Source organism: Bufo bufo, chromosome 11 (genome assembly GCF_905171765.1).
Source record: "Bufo bufo chromosome 11, aBufBuf1.1, whole genome shotgun sequence".
Taxonomy (NCBI): Eukaryota; Metazoa; Chordata; class Amphibia; order Anura; family Bufonidae; genus Bufo; species Bufo bufo.
In genome coordinates, this window is record NC_053399.1 from 97,443,691 (window position 1) to 97,468,668 (window position 24,978).

General features: G+C 44.1%; 1 protein-coding gene across 17 annotated transcripts in view; it reads left to right on the forward strand.

Moving 5' to 3' along the window:
• Positions 1-24,978, forward strand: part of LOC120981727 (NACHT, LRR and PYD domains-containing protein 12-like) — a 509,415-nt gene that overhangs the window by 343,890 nt on the left and 140,547 nt on the right. For 13 of the 17 annotated variants that reach the window (XM_040411404.1, XM_040411390.1, XM_040411397.1 and 10 more), the window contains 3 exons: positions 3,771-3,941; positions 14,503-14,673; positions 19,411-19,581. The exons of 1 other annotated variant lie outside the window; for it this stretch is intronic. In XM_040411404.1, coding sequence (XP_040267338.1) covers positions 3,771-3,941; positions 14,503-14,673; positions 19,411-19,581 — 513 coding nt within the window. The remainder of the gene's footprint in view (positions 1-3,770; positions 3,942-14,502; positions 14,674-19,410; positions 19,582-24,978) is intronic. 3 more of the 17 variants (XM_040411400.1, XM_040411394.1, XM_040411403.1) reach the window with 3 other exon arrangements.

Consider the following 24,978-nt stretch of genomic DNA (forward strand, 5'->3'; position numbering starts at 1 on the left):
CGTCCACTCGCCTTTGAACCTTTGACGCCTGCCCTGACCGCTGCTACGTTCGACTACGCTCTTACCTTCTCCCTGTGTACCACGCCTTATCAGCTGCCAGAGAGGTTGAGTTGTTACTAGGGGACACGACCTGGTAGTTACCGCCGCGGCAAATCCACCCCACCTTGCGGCGGGCTCTGGTGAAGACCAGTAACTGCTTAGAACCGGTCCTCTAGTACTACCCGCGCCATCGCCTCTCTGGTCCAGAGGATTCAGTACCTGTCCTGCCGGTTCGTGACACTCCTGCTGTTGCCACATCCACACTATGTCACCTTGCCACTCTGTGGTATCCTCCTGATGCTGCTGCTACTGCCATCTCCACACTATGTCACCTTGCCACTCTGTGGTATCTAGCTGCTGCTGCCATCTCCACACTGTCACCTTGCCACTCTGTGGTATCCTCCTGCTGTTGCCACATCCACACTATGTCACCTTGCCACTCTGTGGTATCCTCCTGATGCTGCTGCTACTGCTATCTCCACACTATGTCACCTTGCCACTCTGTGGTCTCCACATGCTACTGCCATCTCCACACTATGTCACCTTGCCCGTCTGTGGTCTCCACATGCTACTGCCATCTCCACACTGTCACCTTGCCACTCTGTGGTATCCTGCTGCTACTGCCATCTCCACACTATGTCACCTTGCCACTCTGTGGTTTCCACATGCTGCTTCTACCTCACTATTACAGTCGGGTCCATAAATATTGGGACATCAACACAATTCTAAAATTTTTGGCTCTGTTCACCACCACAATGGATTTTAAATGAAACAAACAAGATGTGCTTTAACTGAAGACTGTCAGCTTTAATTTGAGGGTATTTACATCCAAATCAGGTGAACGGTGTAGGAATTACAACAGTTTGCATATGTGCCTCCCACTTGTTAAGGGACCAAAAGTAATGGGACATAATAATAATCATAAATCAAATTTTAACTTTTTAATACTTGGTTGCAAATCCTTTGCAGTCGATTTCAGCCTGAAGTCTGGAACGCATAGACATCACCAGACGCTGGGTTTCATCCCTGGTGTTGCTCTGCCAGGCCTCTACTGCAACTGTCTATTTGGCTGAATATGAGCAGATGATATTGCCCGACACTTCAGAATTCATCCTGCTGCTTTTGTCAGCAGTCACATCATCAATAAATACAAGAGAACCAGTTCCATTGGCAGCCATACATGCCCACGCCATGACACTACCACCACCATGCTTCACTGATGAGGTGGTATGCTTAGGATCATGAGCAGTTCCTTTCCTTCTCCATACTCTTCTCTTCCCATCACTCTGGTACAAGTTGATCTTGGTCTCATCTGTCCATAGGATGTTGTTCCAGAACTGTGAAGGATTTTTTAGCTGTCGTTTGGCAAACTCTAATCTGGCCTTCCTGTTTTTGAGGCTCCCCAATGGTTTACATCTTGTGGTGAACCCTCTGTATTCACTCTGGTAAAGTCTTCTCCTGATTGTTGACTTTGACACACATACACCTACCTCCTGGAGAGTGTTCTTGATCTGGCCAACTGTTGTGAAGGGTGTTTTCTTCAACAGGGAAATAATTCTTCGGTCATCCACCACAGTTCTTCCGGGTCTTTTGGTGCGTTCCTTCTCTTGATGAATGTTCCAAACAGTTGTTTTGGCCGCGCCTAATGTTTTTGCTATCTCACTGATGGGTTTGTTTTATTTTTCAGCCTAATGATGGCTTGCTTCACTGATAGTGACAGCTCTTTGGATCTCATCTTGAGAGTTGACAGCAACAGATTCCAAATGCAAATAGCAGACTGGAAATGACCTCTGGACCTTTTTATCTGCTCATTGTAATTGGGATAATGAGGGAATAACACACACCTGCCCATGGAACAGCTGATAAGCCAATTGTCCCATTACTTTTGATCCCTTAACAAGTTGGAGGCACATATGCAAACTGTTGTAATTCCTGCACCGTTCACCTGATTTGGATGTAAATACCCTCAAATTAAAACTGACAGTCTGCAGTTAAAGCACATCTTGTCCTTTTCGTTTCAAAAATGTTAGAATTGTGTCCATGTCCCAATATTTATGGACCTGACTGTATGTCCTAGGTCCACTCTGTGGACTTCTCATGCTGTTCCCACCCTCCCCACTTCATGACTGGTCCACTATTTTGCCTTTTGGCCTGGCTGACATCATCATTTATTTGACCCTTCTTCTGATCTGTCAAAAGGAAGAAAAAATGAGACACACAATGGATCCTGTCTGTGTAGCAACATTAAGGCCTGTATGGTCCCATCAGAATTGGCTTATGATTTGGTAGCCAAAAGCAAGAGTAGGTAGAAAACACAGAAGACATGCTAATATTCCATTCACGTGTCATCTCTGTTTTAGATCCACTCCGGTTTTTATTGCCTTTAGCAATACTGATGGATTATTGAGCAAATGCTGACCGAGTGAAGGCGTATGCTCCACAGACGGGATCCGTCGTATGCTCCACAGACGGGATCCGTTTTTCTTGGGTTATTGTTCTGACGGATCAGAGGAAGGGCAAATTAATCAGTGACTTCAACACAAACTTACTGCTGACTCCCTCTCCACTCTGTCGGAGGGCTATACTTGTATAAGCGTTTAATAGAACAGGTTCTGTAGACATCTATGTGGAATCAGCTGACGGCGGTGTAAAAGGAGTGCGCTTCTTCTTGACTCTAACTTCTACCTGTAAGAGTTGATACTTGAGCTATTTGGTCAGTTTTGGCCCCGTGACTGCCCAATAAGTGAAGTGTGCAGTGATTCTAAGAGCGACTCCTGTCATCTGCATGTCTTAATGACTCACAGTATTATTTCACTACCACAGCAGACTCCCTATGCGTGTTACTGCAAGGCACAGTGTTCTACACCACTATAAAGGCTCTCTGCAGCCAGGAAATAGCAGTTTTTTAACATAATTCGCCGCGAATATATTCGGATAGAATCCAATTTTTCCCGAAAAATTTGGCGAACCGGCGAATCGAATTTTTAAAAAATTCCCAAAGTTATTACACAAGTGTCAAGCAACGTCGCAAAGTAATAACTTTGTCTTATCAGAGCCAATACATTCTAATACTGTACGGAGAGAGATCTAATGCCCACTATCTGCTTGCGCAAAAAAAAAAAAAAGAACTCGCCTCCTCCATTTGATGGCGCCGCTGTGAACACTCGCTGCACTGGAAGCTCAGGACCAGACCTGCGTTCCTCCATTATGATGTTACACAGGTCCTGACCTGAGCTTCCAGTGCAGCGAGTGTTCACAACGGCGCCTTTAAATGGAGGAGGCAAGGTTTTTTTTAACACAAGTGGGGGAGGGGCGGGAGTTAAAGGCTGTACTAATAAGCGCTCCACAATGGAAGCATTCATTAGTAACAGTCCATATAGGAAAATACCGGCAATTATTATTGGCGGTAGAAAAAAAATACTGGCATCGGCAGGAGCACTTATTTACAGGCTTGGCTAGTGAGTTACCGGCCGGTTGGCAACCCTAGCCACATGTAAACATGACGTAAAGTGAGGACATTCCTCAGGGGTTCTGGATTTCTAGGACATGGACATATCATATAGCTGCCGCCATTCCTGACATCCACCACACACAAGAGGCGGCTTCTAGTGATGACATTTATGGATTTTACTAACAGCCGGGGACATTTTCTCTCCACAGTCACAATCTACAGGTTTTATACTAACGCTTTGTGGACGCCTCACCCACATCTCATCTTCTTATTCTTACAGATTGGGTTATAATCATCTACCAGACACTTCCTGCATCCAGTTGGCATCTGTAATAAGGAATAACCGGTCCCTGAAGAAACTTGACCTGTCTGGTAATCGTCTGTCTGGTCCTCACTTCAGTGACTTGATGGAGGCTCTGTCCAGTCCGGCCTGCAGGATAGAGGAATTAGAGTGAGTATAAGAGATGTGTACAGGACGGAGACATGTGGGGCACAAGTTATACATGGATTTTATTCTATTTTATACTCTGCACCATAGCCCCATGTCTGTTTCCTCTTTATCTCTCCTGTATAAACCCCCCAATCCTTCCTGGTCTCTTAATGAACCTCTATTAGGGCTCATGCACATGAACGTGTGCTGCCCGTTGCCGGATTGCGGACCGCATTTGCGGATCCGCAATACACGGGCACCGTTCCGTGTGCATTCCACATCACTGATGCAGACCCGTTCACATCAATGGGTCTGCAAATACGGAGATGCGGAACGGAATCACGGAACGGAACACTACGGAAGCTTAACGGAGGGCTTCCGTGGGGTTCTGTTCTGTACTTCCGTTCCGCAAAAAGATAGAACTTGCTTTATCTTTTTGCGGAACGGACGAATGCAGACCCATTCGGACGTGTGAATGAGCCTTTAATAGTCCATGAAGCGTTGTCCTCTATCAAAACACACTTAGTAGAACACTTTACTATCAATGCCCCTTCAGTCTCCCTTTCTCCCATAAAACAGTTCTATGCAAATGGACACTCAAGCATTGAGAACGTGAACAAAAAGTCTCCCAATGTGAAGTCCTGGCAAAGGCAAACCCCTCTGAAGACACCCACCAAGCTCTCTCTCGCCCACAGACAGAGCTCAATCTTTGGCTCTCCTATACTGTTGAATGATGGTCCCGTCAAAACTATTATACCCTAAACAATAAGCCGTTCACCCCACTAGCTCGGACACTTCAATCAACCCCATCTTCCGGGCCCTTTTATAAACTCAGCACTATTCAAGGCACAATAACCATTAATCTTGAAAAATCCTTCCTATCCCACCTGTAACGGTCGCGTACACACACACACAGACAGGGGGGAGGGAAGTGACCACTGCGCTCCACCCTCACCCCTGGCCCTGCCTACTAGCCTCGCAAGTCCTAATGACAGGGGACAAATGGACGGCAATCCCTAGCTTGGAATAAGTGCTGGGAGGACAGACCAGACAAACAACAGAACGTGAACGGACCGAGTCAATACCAGGAGAGCAACAAAGTACAAATGGAGCAAGCAGAGAATAGTCAGGAGAAGCCCGGGTCATAAATACCAGGAGAGTCGAGAAGTACCAAGGAGCCAGCAAAGGATCGTCAGGAGGATGCCGGGGTCAGAATACCAGGAGAGCAGCGAAGTACACAGGGAGCAGGCAGAGAATCGTCAGGAAATAGCAGAAGGTACGTACGCCAGGTAAAGTAATTTCAGAGCAGGAACCTTAATAACAGGCAACCTGTTATACTGGGGATAGCAGGGGTCATGTGACGTGGCTAGCGTCACATGACCCGCCCTACTGAATACAGATGAGCACCGAGTGCCCAGCTCGGTGCTCAGACTATGCTGGTTGCCGGGGGAACGGGAGGACGCCAGCCGAGCTGAGGAGAGCGAGTGTCCCGTCGGCGTCCCGTGACACCACCTCTATTCACAACCACACACCTCCTCTTCTGAACAGATCGCTCTCTATTTACAGAAGACTAGTCTATCTCCCACACCAGACTCTCCAGTATCACTAATACATTCTGAAATTACCCCAATAGCGCTAGAATGGCAATTGCTTCCCTTAAGATTCAGAAATGCCCAGGCCCCAATGGCTTTTCTGGGTTATATTATAAAAAGTTCTCCATTCTTAGTCCTTACCTAGCAGAATGTTTTAATGCAATGTTATGGTTTTGGTACCTTATCATGGCTCTACTTGTCCTCTGTACTCAGACACTGGAGGTTCCCACCCGAATTTCTTACATGGCTTTAAGTACTTTATGCTAACCCTCAAGCATTTGTCCACTATAAAGGATTTCTGGACTATTCTCAATCCGGAGGGGGACACGACTGGGATGCCCCTTGTCCCCTTTATTGTTTATATTGGCTCTAGATCTCAAGGCGTTTTGTATTCGTAGCAATATTGATATTAAAGGTCTGGAACTTGGATCCATCCACAATAAAATGTGTATGTTTGCGGATTCTAGAAAGGCGGACCATCTACCACATATCTCGGATCGGGATAATTCTATTCCACTTTATATAGACATAAACTCAGAGGAGGTCTCAGGTACTGAATTATCAGAAATACCACCAAGCAGCTCAGATAGCTCAGTTAGCCTCCTTCACTCCATCAGAGATGCCCCTTGTTGACTTTTCTCTTGAAGCTTTGGAGACTGCTCCCCTGTCCATTGACTCTGTTCAATGGACTCCAACTGCCTCTCTACCCACTATTACTAATCTCATCCTTAATCCCTCAATGACTGGGAAATTTTCGTTTTTCATTCCCTGTCTTCCCAAAGCCATAACTTTTTTTATTTTTCCATTTACATAGCCGTATGAGGGCGTGTTTTTTGCGGAACAAGTTGTACTTTCTAACGGAACCATTTACAATTGCATACAATGTAGTGGGAAACTTTTTTTTATTTTTACAGGGTGGTCTGTGCTTTTCATTAATACCATGTTGGGGTATTTATGACTTTTTTGATCACTTTTTATAAAAAAAAATTTTGTAGGAGCAGAAGCGACAAAAAAACAGCGAATCTGTCACGGCCGCTGTTGTGTGCGCTGTGACACGGTTGCTGTGCATGCAGTTGCCAGCAGCAACTTGTTGCAGCATGTAGGTTGCTCCTCCTTTCCCCTGGGTACTTCCCTGTCTGGTTCCAGAGGGGTTAATTATCTGGCTGCTGTGGATTTAGGTGTGTCTTGGGTGTGGCCTCTTAGATCTTTATATGTGGTGTTGTGAGCCTGAGGTCATTTGCCATTCAGCCTTTGTGTGAGCAGAAGTGTCGCTCCTTTCCTGGATATACCATCTGTCCAGTGGGAGGGCCTCCTAGCTAGACATAGATGTCACCATGATGTCTACCCATTGTTCCCTCTGTTCTGTACCCTTCCTTACATGTTTGGTGTGGGTTTATTTTATGGGTGTATTGTGATGTCTAGTTTGTTGTTCCATGTCTGGTTTGCTTGGTGTTGTTGTCCGGCATGGTTGCTAGACATACCCCCTTCCAAAAGACACAATAGACAGGGGAAATCAGGGTTCCCCAGTGGGGGAACCACAAGCCTGTATGCAGCGCTGCCTGGGGCCGCCGTGCATCTTGCTGCATGGGGGTCCAGGCAGTAACTGCTGGATACCTGTGTGTTGTTGGTACAGGGTCCTGTTTAGTGTGTGGGCTCCAATACTTATGCACGGTTTCCAGTTGTGGTGGCAGCGGCAGGTAAGTGTGTTGTTCTGTGTTCTGTCGATCCAGTTACTGTATATGGTTTCAACTTTTCCCTGCAACGAGGCCGGTTGAGACTCCTGTTCATCTGTGTCTTGGAAGAACATGTCGTCTCTCCCCTGCTCCTATGTGAGGGATTATCAGGGCAACTCAGGGTCTTAGGTTTCCTGGGAATGAGCCGTCCTACCATCCAGGTCCGCTCATACGGTGAGGAGTAAGGGCGAGGATTAGGGATGCAATAGTAGGTGATCAGCTTCCTTTTCCCAGCTTCCTGGCCTAGTTGTATTCCTGCATCCCACCTCATTGTACAGTGGGGAGTTTCCCCCACTCCCCACCGTGACAGAACCATGACTTTTTTCTGTTTTGATGCTTGCCATATGAAATAAATATTTTTATATTTTAATGCTAAGGTGTTTTCACACAGGGCGATACCCATGATGTACTTTTATTTTAACTTTGGGCAAAGGGGGGGGGGGGGTGATTTGAATTTTTATTTTTATTTTTTCTTATACATTTAAATTATTTTATAATTTTTTTTAACACTTATTTTTATAGTTCACTTAGGAAACTATAGCAAGCCATCATTAGATTGCTTTTCTCATAGACTCCAATGCATTAGCAGGGACCCCGCAGTTATGGCGCCCGCTGCTCACGTCAGTGGGCCCCATAAGTAAAGTCTTAACTGCCTACACATATATACGTAAGGTGGACAAAAATGGGTTAAGCATTCTCTCAAAATTTAAGACGCGATCAAAAAACTCAGCTCAGTTACTCTCTCCTGCCTCTTCTATCACTTATAAAAAACATTATTTCCCCCAGGACAGGAGACTTCGGACCGTCAAAGGACTCACTAGGATTTATCAGTTACTTAGACGGCGTGGCTACAGTCACCTCCTTACAAAGCAGATATGAGCCACCGTCCACAGAAACCTTATATTACCTTTAACTAAAACATTTCATTGAATCCTTTCTCCCCCTCCATCTTTGATTGCTATTGAATCCCCACGACCCGCTATCAGAATTTTTTTTTTTACATTTTGCTAACTGGGCTAAATCGGACGGTCTAATATCAGAGGAAGTATAAAAAACAACCCACAGTGGCAACCTTTTATACACTGCTCAAAAAAATAAAGGGAACACTTAAACAACACAATGTAACTCCAAGTCAATCACACTTCTGTGAAATCAAACTGTCCACTTAGGAAGCAACACTGAGTGACAATCAATTTCACATGCTGTTGTGCAAATGGGATAGACAACAGGTGGAAATTATAGGCAATTAGCAAGACACCCCCAATAAAGGAGTGGTTCTGCAGGTGGTGACCACAGACCACTTCTCAGTTCCTATGCTTCCTGGCTGATGTTTTGGTCACTTTTGAATGCTGGCGGTGCTTTCACTCTAGTGGTAGCATGAGACGGAGTCTACAACCCACACAAGTGGCTCAGGTAGTGCAGCTTATCCAGGATGGCACATTAATGCGAGCTGTGGCAAGAAGGTTTGCTGTGTCTGTCAGCGTAGTGTCCAGAGCATGGAGGCGCTACCAGGAGACAGGCCAGTACATCAGGAGACCGTAGGAGGGCAACAACCCAGCAGCAGGACCGCTACCTCCGCCTTTGTGCAAGGAGGAACAGGAGGAGCCCTGCAAAATGACCTCCAGCAGGCCACAAATGTGCATGTGTCTGCTCAAACGGTCAGAAACAGACTCCATGAGGGGGATATGAGGGCCCGACGTCCACAGGTGGGGGTTGTGCTTACAGCCCAACACCGTGCAGGACGTTTGGCATTTGCCAGAGAACACCAAGATTGGCAAATTCGCCACTGGCGCCCTGTGCTCTTCACAGATGAAAGCAGGTTCACACTAAGCACATGTGACAGACGTGACACAGTCTGGAGACGCCGTGGAGAACGTTCTGCTGCCTGCAACATCCTCCAGCATAACCGGTTTGGCATTGGGTCAGTAATGGTGTGGGGTGGCATTTCTTTGGAGGGCCGCACAGCCCTCCATGTGCTCGCCAGAGGTAGCCTGACTGCCATTGGGTACCGAGATGAGATCTTCAGACCCCTTGTGAGACCATATGCTGGTGCGGTTGGCCCTGGGTTCCTCCTAATGCAAGACAATGCTAGACCTCATGTGGCTGGAGTGTGTCAGCAGTTCCTGCAAGACGAAGGCATTGATGCTATGGAATGGCCCGCCCGTTCCCCAGACCTGAATCCAATTGAGCACATCTGGGACATCATGTCTCGCTCTATCCTCCAACGTCACGTTGCACCACAGACTGTCCAGGAGTTGGCAGATGCTTTAGTCCAGGTCTGGGAGGAGATCCCTCAGGAGACCGTCCGCCACCTCATCAGGAGCATGCACAGGTGTTGTAGGAAGGTCATACAGGCACGTGGAGGCCACACACACTACTGAGCCTCATTTTGACTTGTTTTAAGGACATTACATCAAAGTTGGATCAGCCTGTAGTGTGTTTTTCCACTTTCATTTTGAGTGTGACTCCAAATCCAGACCTCCAAGGGTTAAAAAATTTGATTTCCATTTTTTTATTTTTGTGTGATTCTGTTGTCAGCACATTTAACTATGTAAAGAACAAAGTATTTCAGAAGAATATTTAATTCAGATCTAGGATGTGTTATTTTTGTGTTCCCTTTATTTTTTTGAGCAGTGTAGTTTGCCAAAAATACACAAAGGAGTGAGCCGCCTAAATGGACGTCCGATCGTGTCAGGCATAAATAGTCTTAGCCAAAATGTAGGAATCTATGTTGACCAAATCCTAGCACCATTCGTTAAAACTCTGCCCTCCTATATTAGAGACACCAGTGACCTTTTAGGCCGACTTAAAGGGGTCTCAGTGGAGGAGGGGATGGCACTTGCATCTATAGATGTAGAGGAGCTGTACTCCTCTATGCCACACCATTTGGGACTGAGGACTGTTGAAGCATTTCTTACTATGAGGGGTTGCCAATATCAAGCCCACAACAAACTGGTACTGCAGCTGCCTGACTTCACCCTAACATCAAACTACTTTGTCTTTAATGGTACCTTCTACCACCAGCTTGGGGGCACAGCGATGTGGAGCTCGTGTGCCCCTTCGTACGCTAACTTGTTCCTGGGCTGGTGGGAGAGGACCATTGTTTTTGGAGACATACCAAGTGTACACACCACCAATGTAGTGACTTGGAATAAGTTTATTGATGATATCTTCCTGATTTGGAAGGGCAGCAAACATGACTTTGCTGAGTTTTTGCGGGAACTAAACATTAATGAGATTGGCATGAGATTCACCTTTGACTTTAAGACGGATGCTCTCCCATTTCTTGATATTGAGATCACCAGGGGCGCGGGGGAAGGGGAGATTAGGACCAAGACGTTTTGCAAACCAACGGCTACTAATTCACTTTTAAACTGGAGGAGCTATCATCCTTTGTCCCTTAAACGAGGGATTCCGGTGGGACAATACCTCAGCATGAGAAGAAATTGTTTCAAAATTGGGGATTTTAAGGAACAAGCCGATGACTTGCGAAACCGGTTTCTCGAAAAAGGATATCCTGACCCCATACTCAAGACAGCTTATAGGAGAGCCCGCAAAAGCAACAGGACGGAATTACTGCTCCCCAAAACCGACAAAATTGAGACTAACAAAATCTGCCTAATAGGTACCTGTGATACAGCAGCAAAAGGGGTGAGATCGGTTCTAAATAAATATTGAGGTATTTTGCAGTTGGATCCGGACATCAAAAAGGGGATCTCAGAAAAGCCTCAAGTCACCTACCGCAGGGGATGCAGTCTACAAGATCGCTTAGTGCACAGCCACTTTTGCGAGGCACCACTTAGGCCGCATACTTGGCTTCAACCAACTGTGGGGTGCTTTCGCTGCAGTAGTTGTGTAGCCTGTACAGTCATGGCACAAATATTAGTTTTCACAAAGTTTGCTGCTAAACTGCTTTTAGATCTTTGTTTCAGTTGTTTCTGTGATGTAGTGAAATATAGTTACACGCACTTCACACGTTTCAAAGGCTTTTATCGACAATTACATGACATTTATGCAAAGAGTCAGTATTTGCAGTGTTGGCCCTTCTTTTTCAGGACCTCTGCAATTCGACTGCGCATGCTCTCAATCAACTTCTGGGCCAATTCCTGACTGATAGCAACCCATTCTTTCATAATCACTTCTTGGAGTTTGTCTTAATTAGTGGGTTTTTGTTTGTCCACCCGCCTCTTGAGGATTGACCACAAGTTCTCAATGGGATTAAGATCTGGGCAGTTTCCAGGCCATGGACCCAAAATGTCAACGTTTTGGTCCCCGAGCCACTTAGTTATCACTTTTGCCTTATGGCACGGTGCTCCATCGTGCTGGAAAATGCATTGTTCTTCACCAAACTGTTGTTGGATTGTTGGAAGAAGTTGCTGTTGGAGGGTGTTTTGGTGCCATTCTTTATTCATGGCTGTGTTTTTGGGCAAAATTGTGAGTGAGCCCACTCCCTTGGATGAGAAGCAACCCCACACATAAATGGTCTCAGGATGCTTTACTGTTGAAGGGACGTTAAAATAGAGCAAAAATAATAAAGTTTTATTAGTGCTTAACGTAGAAAAACGTGTAAAGGTGAAAACCTACAATTAGTAATGTCTGGCACAAGATCGGTCCCGTATTACTAGATTTGGGTGCACAGCAATGTAGTCACAATGTCCACTGCGTATGTGATGTAGGAGGGACACTGTGGATACCCTATGTTGATAATACGGACACCGGATAATCGTGTATACACTACCACCGCTGCTAGTGGTTGGATATGATCCTCCAAGAGACAGAATACTGCCAGTACACTAGATATAAGCTGGTGGAATGAATACTTAAGGAATGGTATAACCTCTGAGAAAAACAAGTGTATGTCGAGATATAGAGTATCTCCCAGAGAAGGGCCCAGTGGGATACCATTCACAGCATTGTGACGCTGACACAAGTTCCTCCAGCTTTATGACTATTGTACATTCATGTGCTGCCATCATCACTGATTTATGACATGCCATAAAGTGAGGACATTTCTCAGGGGTTCTGGATTTCTAGAACATGGACATATCATATAGCTGCCGCCATTCCTGACATCCACCACACACAAGAGGCGGCTTCTAGTGAAAGAAACATAGAAACCTAGAATGTGTCGGCAGATAAGAATCATTTGGCCCATCTAGTCTGCCCAATATACTGAGTACTATGAATAGCCCTTGGCCCTATCTTATATGAAGGATAGCCTTATGCCTATCCCATGCATGCTTAATCTCCTTCACTGTATTTGCAGCTACCACTTCTGCAGGAAGGCTATTCCATGCATCCACTACTCTCTCAGTAAAGTAATACTTCCTGATGTTACTTTTAAACCTTTGTCCCTCTAATTTAACACTATGTCCTCTTGTAGCAGTTTTTCTTCTTTTAAATATTCTCTCCTCTTTTACCTTGTTGATTCCCTTTATGTATTTAGCAGTTTCTCTCATCTCCCCTCTGTCTCGTCTTTCTTCCAAGCTATACATGTTAAGGTCCTTTAATCTTTCCTGGTAAGTTTTATCCTGCAATCCATGGACCAGTTTAGTAGCTCTTCTCTGAACTCTCTCCAAAGTATCAGTGTCCTTCTGGAGATATGGTCTCCAGTACTGTGCACAATACTCCAAATGAGGTCTCACTAGTGCTCTGTAGAGCGGCATGAGCGTTTCCCTCTGTCTACTGGTAATGCCTCTCCCTATACACCCAAGCATTCTGCTAGCATTTCCTGCAGCTCTATGACATTGTCTGCCTACCTTTAAATCTTCTGAAATAATGACCCCTAAATCCCTTTCCTCAGATACTGAGGTTAGGACTGTATCGCTGATTGTATATTCTGCTCTTGGGTTTTTACGCCCCAGGTGCATTATCTTGCACTTATCAACATTAAATTTTAGTTGCCATATTTTTGACCATTCCTCTAGTTTTCCTAAATCCTTTTCCATTTGGTGTATCCCCCCAGGAACATCAACCCTGTTACAAATCTTTGTCATCAGAAAAAAGACACACCTTACCATCGAGGCCTTCTGCAATTTCGCTGATAAAGATATTAAACAATATGGGTCCCAGAACAGATCTCTGAGGTACCCCACTGGTAACAAGACCATGGTCTGAATATACTCCATTGACTACAACCCTCTGTTGTCTGTCCCTCAGCCACTGCCCAATCCATTCAACAATATGGAAGTCCATGCACAAAGACTGCAATTTATTGATAAGCCTTCTATGTGGGACAGTATCAAAAGCCTTAGTAAAGTCTAGATATGCGATGTCTACTGCACCTCCGCCATCTATTATTTTAGTCACCCAATCAAAAAAATCTATAAGATTAGTTTGACATTATCTCCCTGAAGTAAACCCATGCTGTTTTTCATCTTTCAATCCATGGGATTTTAGATGTTCCACAATCCTCTCCTTAAGTATGGTTTCGATTAATTTCCCCACTATTGATGTCAGGCTTACTGGCCAATAGTTGCCTGATTCCTCCCTACTACCTTTCTTGTGAATGGGCACAACATTTACCAATTTCCAATCTTCTAAGACGACTCCTGTTGCCAGTGATTGGTTAAATAAATCTGTTAATGGTTTTGCTAGTTCACCGCTGAGCTCTTTTAATAGCTTTGGGTGTATCCCATCAGGCCCCTGTGACTTATTTGTTTTAATTTTAGACAGCTGACTTAGAACCTCTTCCTCTGTAAAGACACATGCATCAAAAGATTCATTAGTCTTCTTTCCTAACTGAGGTCCTTTTCCTTCATTTTCCTTTGTAAAAACTGAACAGAAGTATTCATTGAGGCAGTCCGCTAGTTCTTTATCTTCTTCCATATACCTTCCTTCTTTTGTTTTTAATTTGGTAATTCCTTGTTTTAGTTTCCTTTTTTCATTTATGTATCTGAAGAATGCCTTCTCGCCTTTTTTCCCTGACTGAGCTAATTTCTCTTCTGCCTGTGCTTTAGAAGCTCTTATAACTTGTTTGGCCTCTCTCTGCCTAATCTTATAAATTTGCCTGTCATCCTCCTTTTTTGTTTTTTTTTATAATTACTAAATGCTATCTTTTTGTCTTTAATGATTTTGGCCACTTCTGCTGAGTACCACAGTGGTCTCTTCTTTTTTTTGCTTTTACTGACAAGCCTATTGACATTTATGGATTTTACTAACAGTCGGGGACATTTTCTCTCCACAGTCACAATCTACAGATTTTATACTAACGCTCTGTGGACGCCTCACCCACATCTCATCTTCTTATTCTTACAGTTTGGGTAATAATGGTCTACCAGACACTTCCTGCATCCAGTTGGCATTTGTAATAAGGAATAACAAATCCCTGAAGAAACTTGTACTGTATAATAACCGTCTGTCTGGTCCTCACTTCAGTGACTTGATGGAGGCTCTGTCCAGTCCGGCCTGCAGGATAGAGGAATTGCAGTGAGTATAAGAGATGTGTACAGGACTGAGACATGTGGGGCACACGTTATGCATGGAGTTTATTCTATTTTATGCTCCGCACCATTGTTATGTCTATGAGATAAACTGCTGACTAGGGTTGTCACGATACCCAAATTTTGATTTGATTTCGATACTATAAAAAAGTATTGCAATACTCTGTACCATTCGATACCATGCAAAAAAAAATAAAACACCAAAAAAGCCGCGTGCATTCCGCATTTTATGGAACATCCGGCCCATAATAGAACAGTCCTATCCTATTTTTTGGGGAGACAAGGTGACTAAAAACAGCCAATCGTGCGGTTTCGATTTTTTTACGGTGTTCAATGCATAGGAGATATTTTTTCATACTCGTATTTTAATAGTTTGCACTTTTTCAGGCATGGCAATATCAAATGTTTATTTTTTTTATTGTTTATACATTTTCTATGGGGGTGATTTCAATATTTTCGTTATTTTTTTTTATTTTTCTTTACTTTATTTAATAACTATTATTCCCCTTAGGGCTAGAACCCTTGTCCTATTTCCCCTGATAGAGATCTATTACAGTGAATAGGATCTTACACTCTCCCTGCTGCCCTGGGCTTTGTGCACACGGCAGCAGGGAGCTTACCATGGAGGGCTTCAGTAGTGTCCTGGCTGCCATGGTAACCGATCGGAGCCCCGCGATTACACTGCTGGGGCTCCGATCATAATTGCCACCAATGAAAAGGAGGGTAAGGGATCCTGTGGTCACACACCCCTGAATATAACAATAGGGGGGGCGCCTGTGCGCCACCAATTATTCTAATACTGGGGGGGTTGGGGGGGGGACAGCGCACTGCACCACCAATGGTTATCATTTATAATACAGGGGGGCGCACTGCGCCTCCAATGAATGTAATTAACACATTAATTTAAGTGTAGGCAGCGGGTGCCGGCGGCAGTATCACATACTCGGCACCTGGCCTCAATAACAGGGCATGCGATTCACCGAACCGCAGCAACTACCCCTCAGGTGCCACCGGATCGCATGCCCTGTCATAGAGGGCCGGGTATGTGATACCGTCCCCGGCATCCGCTGCCTACACTTGAATAATTGTGTTAATTACATTGATTGGTGGCGCAGTGGCCACAGCCCCTCCCCTCATCCTCAGTACAATGATCTCATTGGTGGCAGCAGCAGTCGCGTCACAGGAAGGGGGGGGAGAGAGTCCTTCCTTCTCCACTCTGCTGCTGAGTACAACATGGTGCGTGCTGAGAGCGCCTGCAGCCTCTCTCACTGGTCAGGCAGATCTGTATGTGCGCTCTGCCTGATCACTAATGAAGCAGTCAGGGGTCTGGCCAAGGTGGATATCCCTGACTACTGTTTATAAGACACTTTTAGCAAGATTTTTTCTTACTAAAAGGACGTCTTATAAATTGTCAAATACGGTAAGTCTGATTTTCAGTGATGTGGTCCCGGTCATAGGAGAGAACTGCTGAAAAGTATCTACATTGTAAATGTATTCTCTGGGACTTTGATATTGATGGTTTGTCCTCATAATCAATATCTGACTGGTGGGGGCACCTCCGACACCCCGCCTATCAGGTGCTTAAAGAGGCAGCGGTGCTACGTGAGCACTTAGGCGCCAATTTATTAAGACCGCCGTTTGACACCTTTCTTCATAAAGCCCTACAAGAAAATTTAGACTAGCACATCCAAAGTCACAGGTGCACATCCATAAAGCTAGCATGCAGGCAGCTCACCCTAACAGGCTTAGGTTAGGCCCAGGATAGGCAGTTCTGTTAGTGCTTATCTGCAGAAGCCACCTTGACGACGGTAGATGGGCCCGACACATGTATGATCAAATATGTGCGCAAAGAGCTTCCATTTTTCATGTACAGTAGGTATAGTACCACTGTAATCCAGAATAATCCCTAATCCTGGGTTCTATTATTAGCATTAATAAAGCCCTAAACTGGCGGTAAATTCGTCGAAGTTATGAGGCGCAGGGCTCTCCATAATTTTGGGGCATCCAGCGCCAGCCCTAAGTGTAAGACCGCTTCTGAGCCACTGAAACAGGCATAGAAAGTGGTAAATAAGACGGGTCTGCCGGCCCATCCCGTTCCCCACCCACTGTAATACCATACACATCCGCCATACACTGTACTGCTCTGTAATACCAAACGCATCCACTGTACACTGTACTGCTCTTTAATACCAAACACATCCACTGTACACTGTACTGCTCTGTAATACCAAACACATCCTCTATACACTGTACTGCTCTGTAATACCAAACACATCCACTTTACACTGTACTGCTCTGTAATACTGAACACATCCTCTATACACTGTACTGCTCTGTAATACCAAACACATCCACTATACACTGTACTGCTCTGTAATACCAAACACATCCTCTATACACTGTACTGCTCTGTAATACCAAACACATCCTCTATACACTGTACCGCTATGTAATACCAAACACATCCTCTATACACTGTACTGCTCTGTAATACCAAACACATCCACTATACACTGTACTTCTCTGTAATACCAAACACATCCTCTATACACTGTACTGCTCTGTAATACCAAACACATCCACTATACACTGTACTGCTCTGTAATACCAAACACATCCTCTATACACTGTACTGCTCTATAATACCAGACACATCCACTATACACTGTACTGCTCTGTAATACCAAACACATCCACTATACACTGTACTGCTCTGTAATACCAAACACATCCACTATATACTGTACTTCTCTGTAATACCAAACACATCCACTATACACTGTACTGCTCTGTAATACCAAACACATCCACTATACACTGTACTGCTCTGTAATGCCAAACACATCCTCTATACACTGTACTGCTCTGTAATACCAAACACATCCACTATACACTGTACTGCTCTGTAATACTAAACACATCCACTATATACTGTACTGCTCTGTAATACCAAACACATCCGCTATACACTGTACTGCTCTGTAATACCAAACACATCCACTATACACTGTACTGCTCTGTAATACCAAACACATCCACTGTACACTGTACTGCTCTGTAATACCAAACACATCCACTGTACACTGTACTGCTCTGTAATAATCCGCTCCAAGCTAGAGCTGCCTCCAATGGCTTTCTTAAAATGCAGGCAAAATGCTACTCAATTATAACACAACAAGAAACAAAACAGGAACTCTCCTTAGTTTGTCCATTCCGTACTGTTTCATTAAAATTACCTCCCTCCTATATCACACTAAGTCATAGTGTATTGATGCATTTTAAGAAAATGCATGGTAAGGACCCGAGAGGTTTGTGGTTTGCAAAAGTGGAAAAGGTGAAATTGGACTGGAGAGGAGGTGACCCCGTGAGACAGACCGACGAGAAGTGGAATGGATATTTAAAATGAAGACATTACAGCCCCTTGGCTTAAACATTTTGATTTGAAGCCCTGTTTAGTTTAATAACGTGGGGTAAATACAGGATCTCTGCTTATTGGCTGAGTAAAAAGTGGGTGTAGCCGATAGTGGATAGTTATTGGTGGTATGATATCATGTGACTAGGGAAGAAGTTATGAATGAAATTAAGAAATATAGGAGGGAGGTAATTTTATTGAAACAGTACGGAATGGACAGACTAAGGAGTGTTTGCGGGATGTATGACCGTGTTGGATATTGTTTCATGTAACATTGGGAATAGTTGCAGTGCTCCGAATAGGAGCGGATCTGTATTGGGTTCCGATATCGGATATGATCTGTTTATATGTAATTATATTCAGTATTTATGTATGTTTTTATATTTATTTATGATCCTAAGGAAGAATATGTAATATGTGCAATGATATATGTACAAAATGATTTAAAAGAATGAATTTTATAGGATGGGTGTTGTCTGCAAAGGAAGGGGAGGGGACGCAGATTAACCCCAGTTAAATGAAGTGTGCAGAGAAGGGTGGTATGATCTCCCCTGAGGAAGCCTTATCGGCAAAACCTAGGTCGGGCATTGTGTTTGATGGACCTGATTTTATGATTATTTAAGGCGTGTTAATTACGATTTTATTGTAAGTATAATAAAAGAGTTTCGTTAACTAAAGAAGATTGCCGCTTCTCTTGAGCTTGTGAATTGAGACGTATACCTGGCAGCACAACCACCTTTTGTATAAAGGATGGTGGAGAAAGGAGAATGGAGGCCACAGGGACCACAATAGATGGTGGAGGAAGGAGAATGGAGTCCACAGGGACCACACTAGATGGTGGATGAAGGAAAATGAAAGCCACAGGCACTACAATAGGTGTGGAGGAAGGAGAATGGAGGCCACAGAGACCAGACTTAGGGACACACCAGATGGTTGAGGAAGGAGAATGGAGGCCACAGACTGAGGGCCACAATAGATGGAGGAAGGAGAGCTCTCAGCAGCTGATGACGCTGATACAAGTTCCTCCAGCTTTATGACTCTTGTACATTCGTGTTCTGCCATCATCACTGATTTATGACATGCCATAAAGTGAGGACATTCCTCAGGGGTTCTGGATTTCTAGGACATGGACATATCATATAGCTGCCGCCATTCCTGACATCCACCACACACAAGAGGCGGCTTCTAGTGATGACATTTATGGATTTTACTAACAGTCGGGGACATTTTCTCTCCACAGTCACAATCTACAGATTTTATACTAACGCTCTGTGGACGCCTCACCCACATCTCCTCTTCTTATTCTTACAGTTTGGGTGATAATGAACTACCAGACACTTCCTCCATCCAGTTGGCATCTGTAATAAGGAATAACCAATCCCTGAAGAAACTTGTCCTGTTTAGTAACCGTCTGTCTGGTCCTCACTTCAGATACTTGATGGAGGCTCTGTCCAGTCCGGCCTGCAGGATAGAGGAATTAGAGTGAGTATAAGAGATGTGTACAGGACTGAGACATGTGGGGCACACGTTATACATGGATTTTATTCTACAGGGTGGGCCATTTATATGGATACACCTTAATAAAATGGGAATGGTTGGTGATATTAACTTCCTGTTTGTGGCACATTAGTATATGTGAGGGGGGAAACTTTTCAAGATGGGTGGTGACCATGGCGGCCATTTTGAAGTTGGCCATTTTGAATCCAACTTTTGTTTTTTCAATAGGAAGAGGGTCATGTGACAAATCAAACTTATTGGGAATTTCACAAGAAAAACAATGGTGTGCTTGGTTTTAACGTAACTTTATTCTTTCATGAGTTATTTACAAGTTTCTGACCACTTATAAAATGTGTTCAATGTGCTGCCCATTGTGTTGGATTGTCAATGCAACCCTCTTCTCCCACTCTTCACACACTGATAGCAACACCGCAGGAGAAATGCTAGCACAGGCTTCCAGTATCCGTAGTTTCAGGTGCTGCACATCTCGTATCTTCACAGCAATTGTGATCTCACCTCGTATGTATCGGCATGTAAAGCTGGAAGCTTCAGCAGCATTCTGCGCACTGTCCGCCTGCGACGTGTCGCAGTATAAAGCCGCACATCACAACCTAAATTGTGACACGTCTATAACCACACGTGACATCATCACATATCAGGCTCCAGTAGAGAACGCTTCTCTTCATCCGTATCACTATTAGTGTCCATTATTTCCTCTATTAGGCTGGTCCTGAAGGGGTTAAAGCATCTGATGTGCCACACTGTTATGTGGCATGACGAGTGCAGTATGTGGCGGTACTTTATACTGTAGTATAGGTATAATATGCGGCTCAGACAGGTGACAGGGCTCCCAGTGAGATGATATATCCTGCCACATGAGTCTGTGTGCGCCACCTAGTGGTTGTGAGGTGACCTGCGGCCTGACAGGCATTTCCTGACATTGTATTGATATAATGAGAAACTGGAGACCTTAACACGAGGGTGGACACATCCATCTATTAGTATTACATGAGCAGCGAGTCATGTGACCACAGTATGGCGGTATTATCATCTACACAATATATAGTATTATATGTCATATACTGGATTTTCCCTTTATAAGACGCACCCCAGGTTTAGACAACGGAAAATAAGAAAACTTATTTTCTAGATCCACTATGAAGGGAATGTGGTTTAGTGAAGTGGATGGGTCGAGGTCAGGAACTTCAGGTGTAACAACCAGCAATGGTGCAAGTGGTCCCCTCATTAATGTACCTCCAAATAAATGTGTCTCCTGTCACTGCTCTGTGGTGTCCGGCCACGCTGCTTCTCCTGCTAGGTTATTTTTAGGTATTTGTGTGCGACACACACAGTTCTGGTACACACACAGCTCTGCTATACACAGAGAGCACTGCCATACACACATACAGATCTGCTATACACACAGCACTGCCATACACACATACAGCAATGTTACACCCATACAGGTCTGTTACATACATACAGCTTTACTACACCTATACAATTGTGTTACACACATACAGCTCTACTGCACATACTTAGCATCTTTACTGAAAACTCACATCTCCCTACACCAGTTTCTGCTGTACAGTCTTTCTGCTCTGGCTCCTCCTGTTGATGACATCATCAAAGGTCCTTAAGCTATAGTTTTCATCTCCTTTCAGTACAACGTAGGACCTTCCTCCCCCATGCGCTAAACTGATGGTTCTCCTGCCTGCCGCCTCTCTCACTGATCAGGCAGATCTGTATGTGCGCTCTGCCTGATCACTAATGAAGCAGTCAGGGGTCTAGCCATGCTGGATCTCCCCGACTGTTGTTTATAAGACACTTTTAGCAAGATATTTTCTTATAAATTGTCAAACACGGTAAGGCCTCCTGCACACGACCGTTGTGTTACGTTCCGCAAAATGGGGTTCCGTTTTTGTTTCTGTGTGTCTTCCTTTATTTTTGGAGGATCACCAGACATGAAGGAAAGTAAAAAAAAACTTAGACAGGTTTGCCATGCAAATGAAAAAAATGGGCGCGGACGCGGATGACAATCTTGTGTGCCTCCGCGTTTTTTCTTTCACGGTCCCGTTTTCCGTGAAAAAAATAGGACAGGTTATATTTTTTTTGACGGACTGGAACCACGGATCACGGACGCGGATGACAAACGGTGCATTAGCCGAGTTTTCAACGGACCCATTGAAAGTCAATGAGTTCTCAGAAAATCACAAAAAACTGAACAACGGACACGGAATAAAACAACGGTCGTGTGCATGAGGCCTAAGTCTAATTTTCAGTGATGTGGTCCCAGTCATAGGAGAGAACTGCTGAAAACTATCTACATTGTAAATGTATTCTCTGGGACTTTAATACTGATGGCTTCTCCTCAGGAACAATTTCTGACTGATGGGGGCACCCCCGACACCCTGCCTATCAGGTGCTTAAAGAGGCAGCGGCGCTAGGTGAGCACATAGGAGCCAATTTATTAAGACCAGTGTTTTACACGCCTTTCCTAATAAAGCCCTACAAGAAAATTTAGACTAGCACATCCAAAGTCACAGGTGCACATCCATAAAGCTAGCATGCAGGCAGCTCACCCTAAAAGGCTTAGGTTAGGCCCAGGAGAGGCAGTTCTGTTAGTGTTAGGTACCTATCTGTGGAAGCCACCTTGACGCCGGTAGATGGTCCCGACACATGTATGATCAAATATGTGGGCAAAAAACTGCAATTTTTCATGTATAGTAGGTATAGTACCACTGTAATCCAGAATAATCACTAATCCTTGGTTCTATTATTAGCATTAATAAATCCCTAAACTGGCGGTAAATCGTCGAAGTTATGAATAAGCGCAGGCCTCTCCATAACTTCAGCATACACAGTGCCAGTCCTAAGTGTCAGACAGATTCTGAGCGGCTGAAATAGGCATATAAAAATGGTAAATGAGACTGGTCTGCCGGCCCATTCCCTTCCCCGCCCACTGTAATACCATACACTTCTGTCATACAAAGTACTGCTCTGTAATACCATCCACATCCACTATACACTGTACTGCTGTAATACCAAACACATCCTTTATACACTGTACTGCTGTAATACCAAACACATCCTTTATACACTGTACTGCTGTAATACCAAACACATCCACTATACACTGTACTGCTCTGTAATACCAAACATATCCACTATACACTGTACTGCTCTGTAATACCAAACACATCCACTATACACTGTACTTCTCTGTAATACCAAATACATCCTCTATACACTGTACTGCTCTGTAATACCAAACATATCCACTATACACTGTACTGCTCTGTAATACCAAACACATCCACTATACACTGTACTTCTCTGTAATACCAAACACATCCGCTATACACTGTACTGCTCTGTAATACCAAACACATCCGCTATACACTGTACTGCTCTGTAATACCAAACACATCCGCCATACACTGTACTGCTCTGTAATACCAAACACATCCACTATACACTGTACTGCTCTGTAATACCAAACACATCCACTATATACTGTACTGCTCTAATACCAAACACATCCACTATACACTGTACTGCTCTATAATACCAAACACATCCACTATGCACTGTACTGCTCTGTAATACCAAACACATCCACTATACACTGTACTGCTCTGTAATACCAAACATATCCACTATACACTGTACTGCTCTGTAATACCAAACACATCCACTATACACTGTACTTCTCTGTAATACCAAATACATCCTCTATACACTGTACTGCTCTGTAATACCAAACATATCCACTATACACTGTACTGCTCTGTAATACCAAACACATCCACTATACACTGTACTTCTCTGTAATACCAAACACATCCGCTATACACTGTACTGCTCTGTAATACCAAACACATCCGCTATACACTGTACTGCTCTGTAATACCAAACACATCCGCCATACACTGTACTGCTCTGTAATACCAAACACATCCACTATACACTGTACTGCTCTGTAATACCAAACACATCCTCTATACACTGTACTGCTCTGTAATACCAAACACATCCACTATACACTGTACTTCTCTGTAATACCAAACACATCCGCTATACACTGTACTGCTCTGTAATACCAAACACATCCACTGTACTGCTCTGTAATACCAAACACATCCGCCATACACTGTACTGCTCTGTAATACCAAACACATCCGCTATACACTGTACTGCTCTGTAATACCAAACACATCCACTATACACTGTACTGCTCTGTAATACCAAACACATCCACTATACACTGTACTGCTCTGTTATACCAAACACATCCACTATACACTGTACTGCTCTGTAATACCAAACACATCCACTATACACTGTACTGCTCTGTAATACCAAACACATCCACTATACACTGTACTGCTCTGTAATACCAAACACATCCACTATACACTGTACTGCTCTGTAATACCAAACACATCCTCTACACACTGTACTGCTCTGTAATACCAAACACATCCTCTATACACTGTACTGCTCTGTAATACCAAACACATCCACTATACACTGTACTGCTCTGTAATACCAAACACATCCACTATACACTGTACTGCTCTGTAATACCAAACACATCCACTATACACTGTACTGCTCTGTAATACCAAACACATCCTCTACACACTGTACTGCTCTGTAATACCAAACACATCCTCTACACACTGTACTGCTCTGTAATACCAAACACATCCTCTATACACTGTACTGCTCTGTAATACCAAACACATCCACTATACACTGTACTGCTCTGTAATACCAAACACATCCACTATACACTGTACTGCTCTGTAATACCAAACACATCCTCTACACACTGTACTGCTCTGTAATACCAAACACATCCTCTACACACTGTACTGCTCTGTAATACCAAACACATCCTCTATACACTGTACTGCTCTGTAATACCAAACACATCCACTATACACTGTACTGCTCTGTAATACCAAACACATCCACTATACACTGTACTGCTCTGTAATACCAAACACATCCACTATATACTGTACTGCTCTGTAATACCAAACACATCCACTATACACTGTACTGCTCTGTACTTGGTGAGCTGTGAGGAGTTGGCAGCGCTCTCCTGAGCTCCGGTGAGTACAGCTGGGAGGTGCCAGGAGTCGGTCTCCCACAGATCTCAAATTAATGACGTGTCCTGGGGATAGGACATCAATATAAATTCTTCAGCAGACCCCTATATGATAACATAAAGGTTCTGATGATCCCTTTAACACATCAGTCGGATGAAAACACAATCATTAATGTCCTTCGTGTCTGAGAAGAGCAGCACTATCAGTAATACCTGCCCCCCGCTGTATAATACATAATGGGAGCAGTGACCCCCTCCCCAGG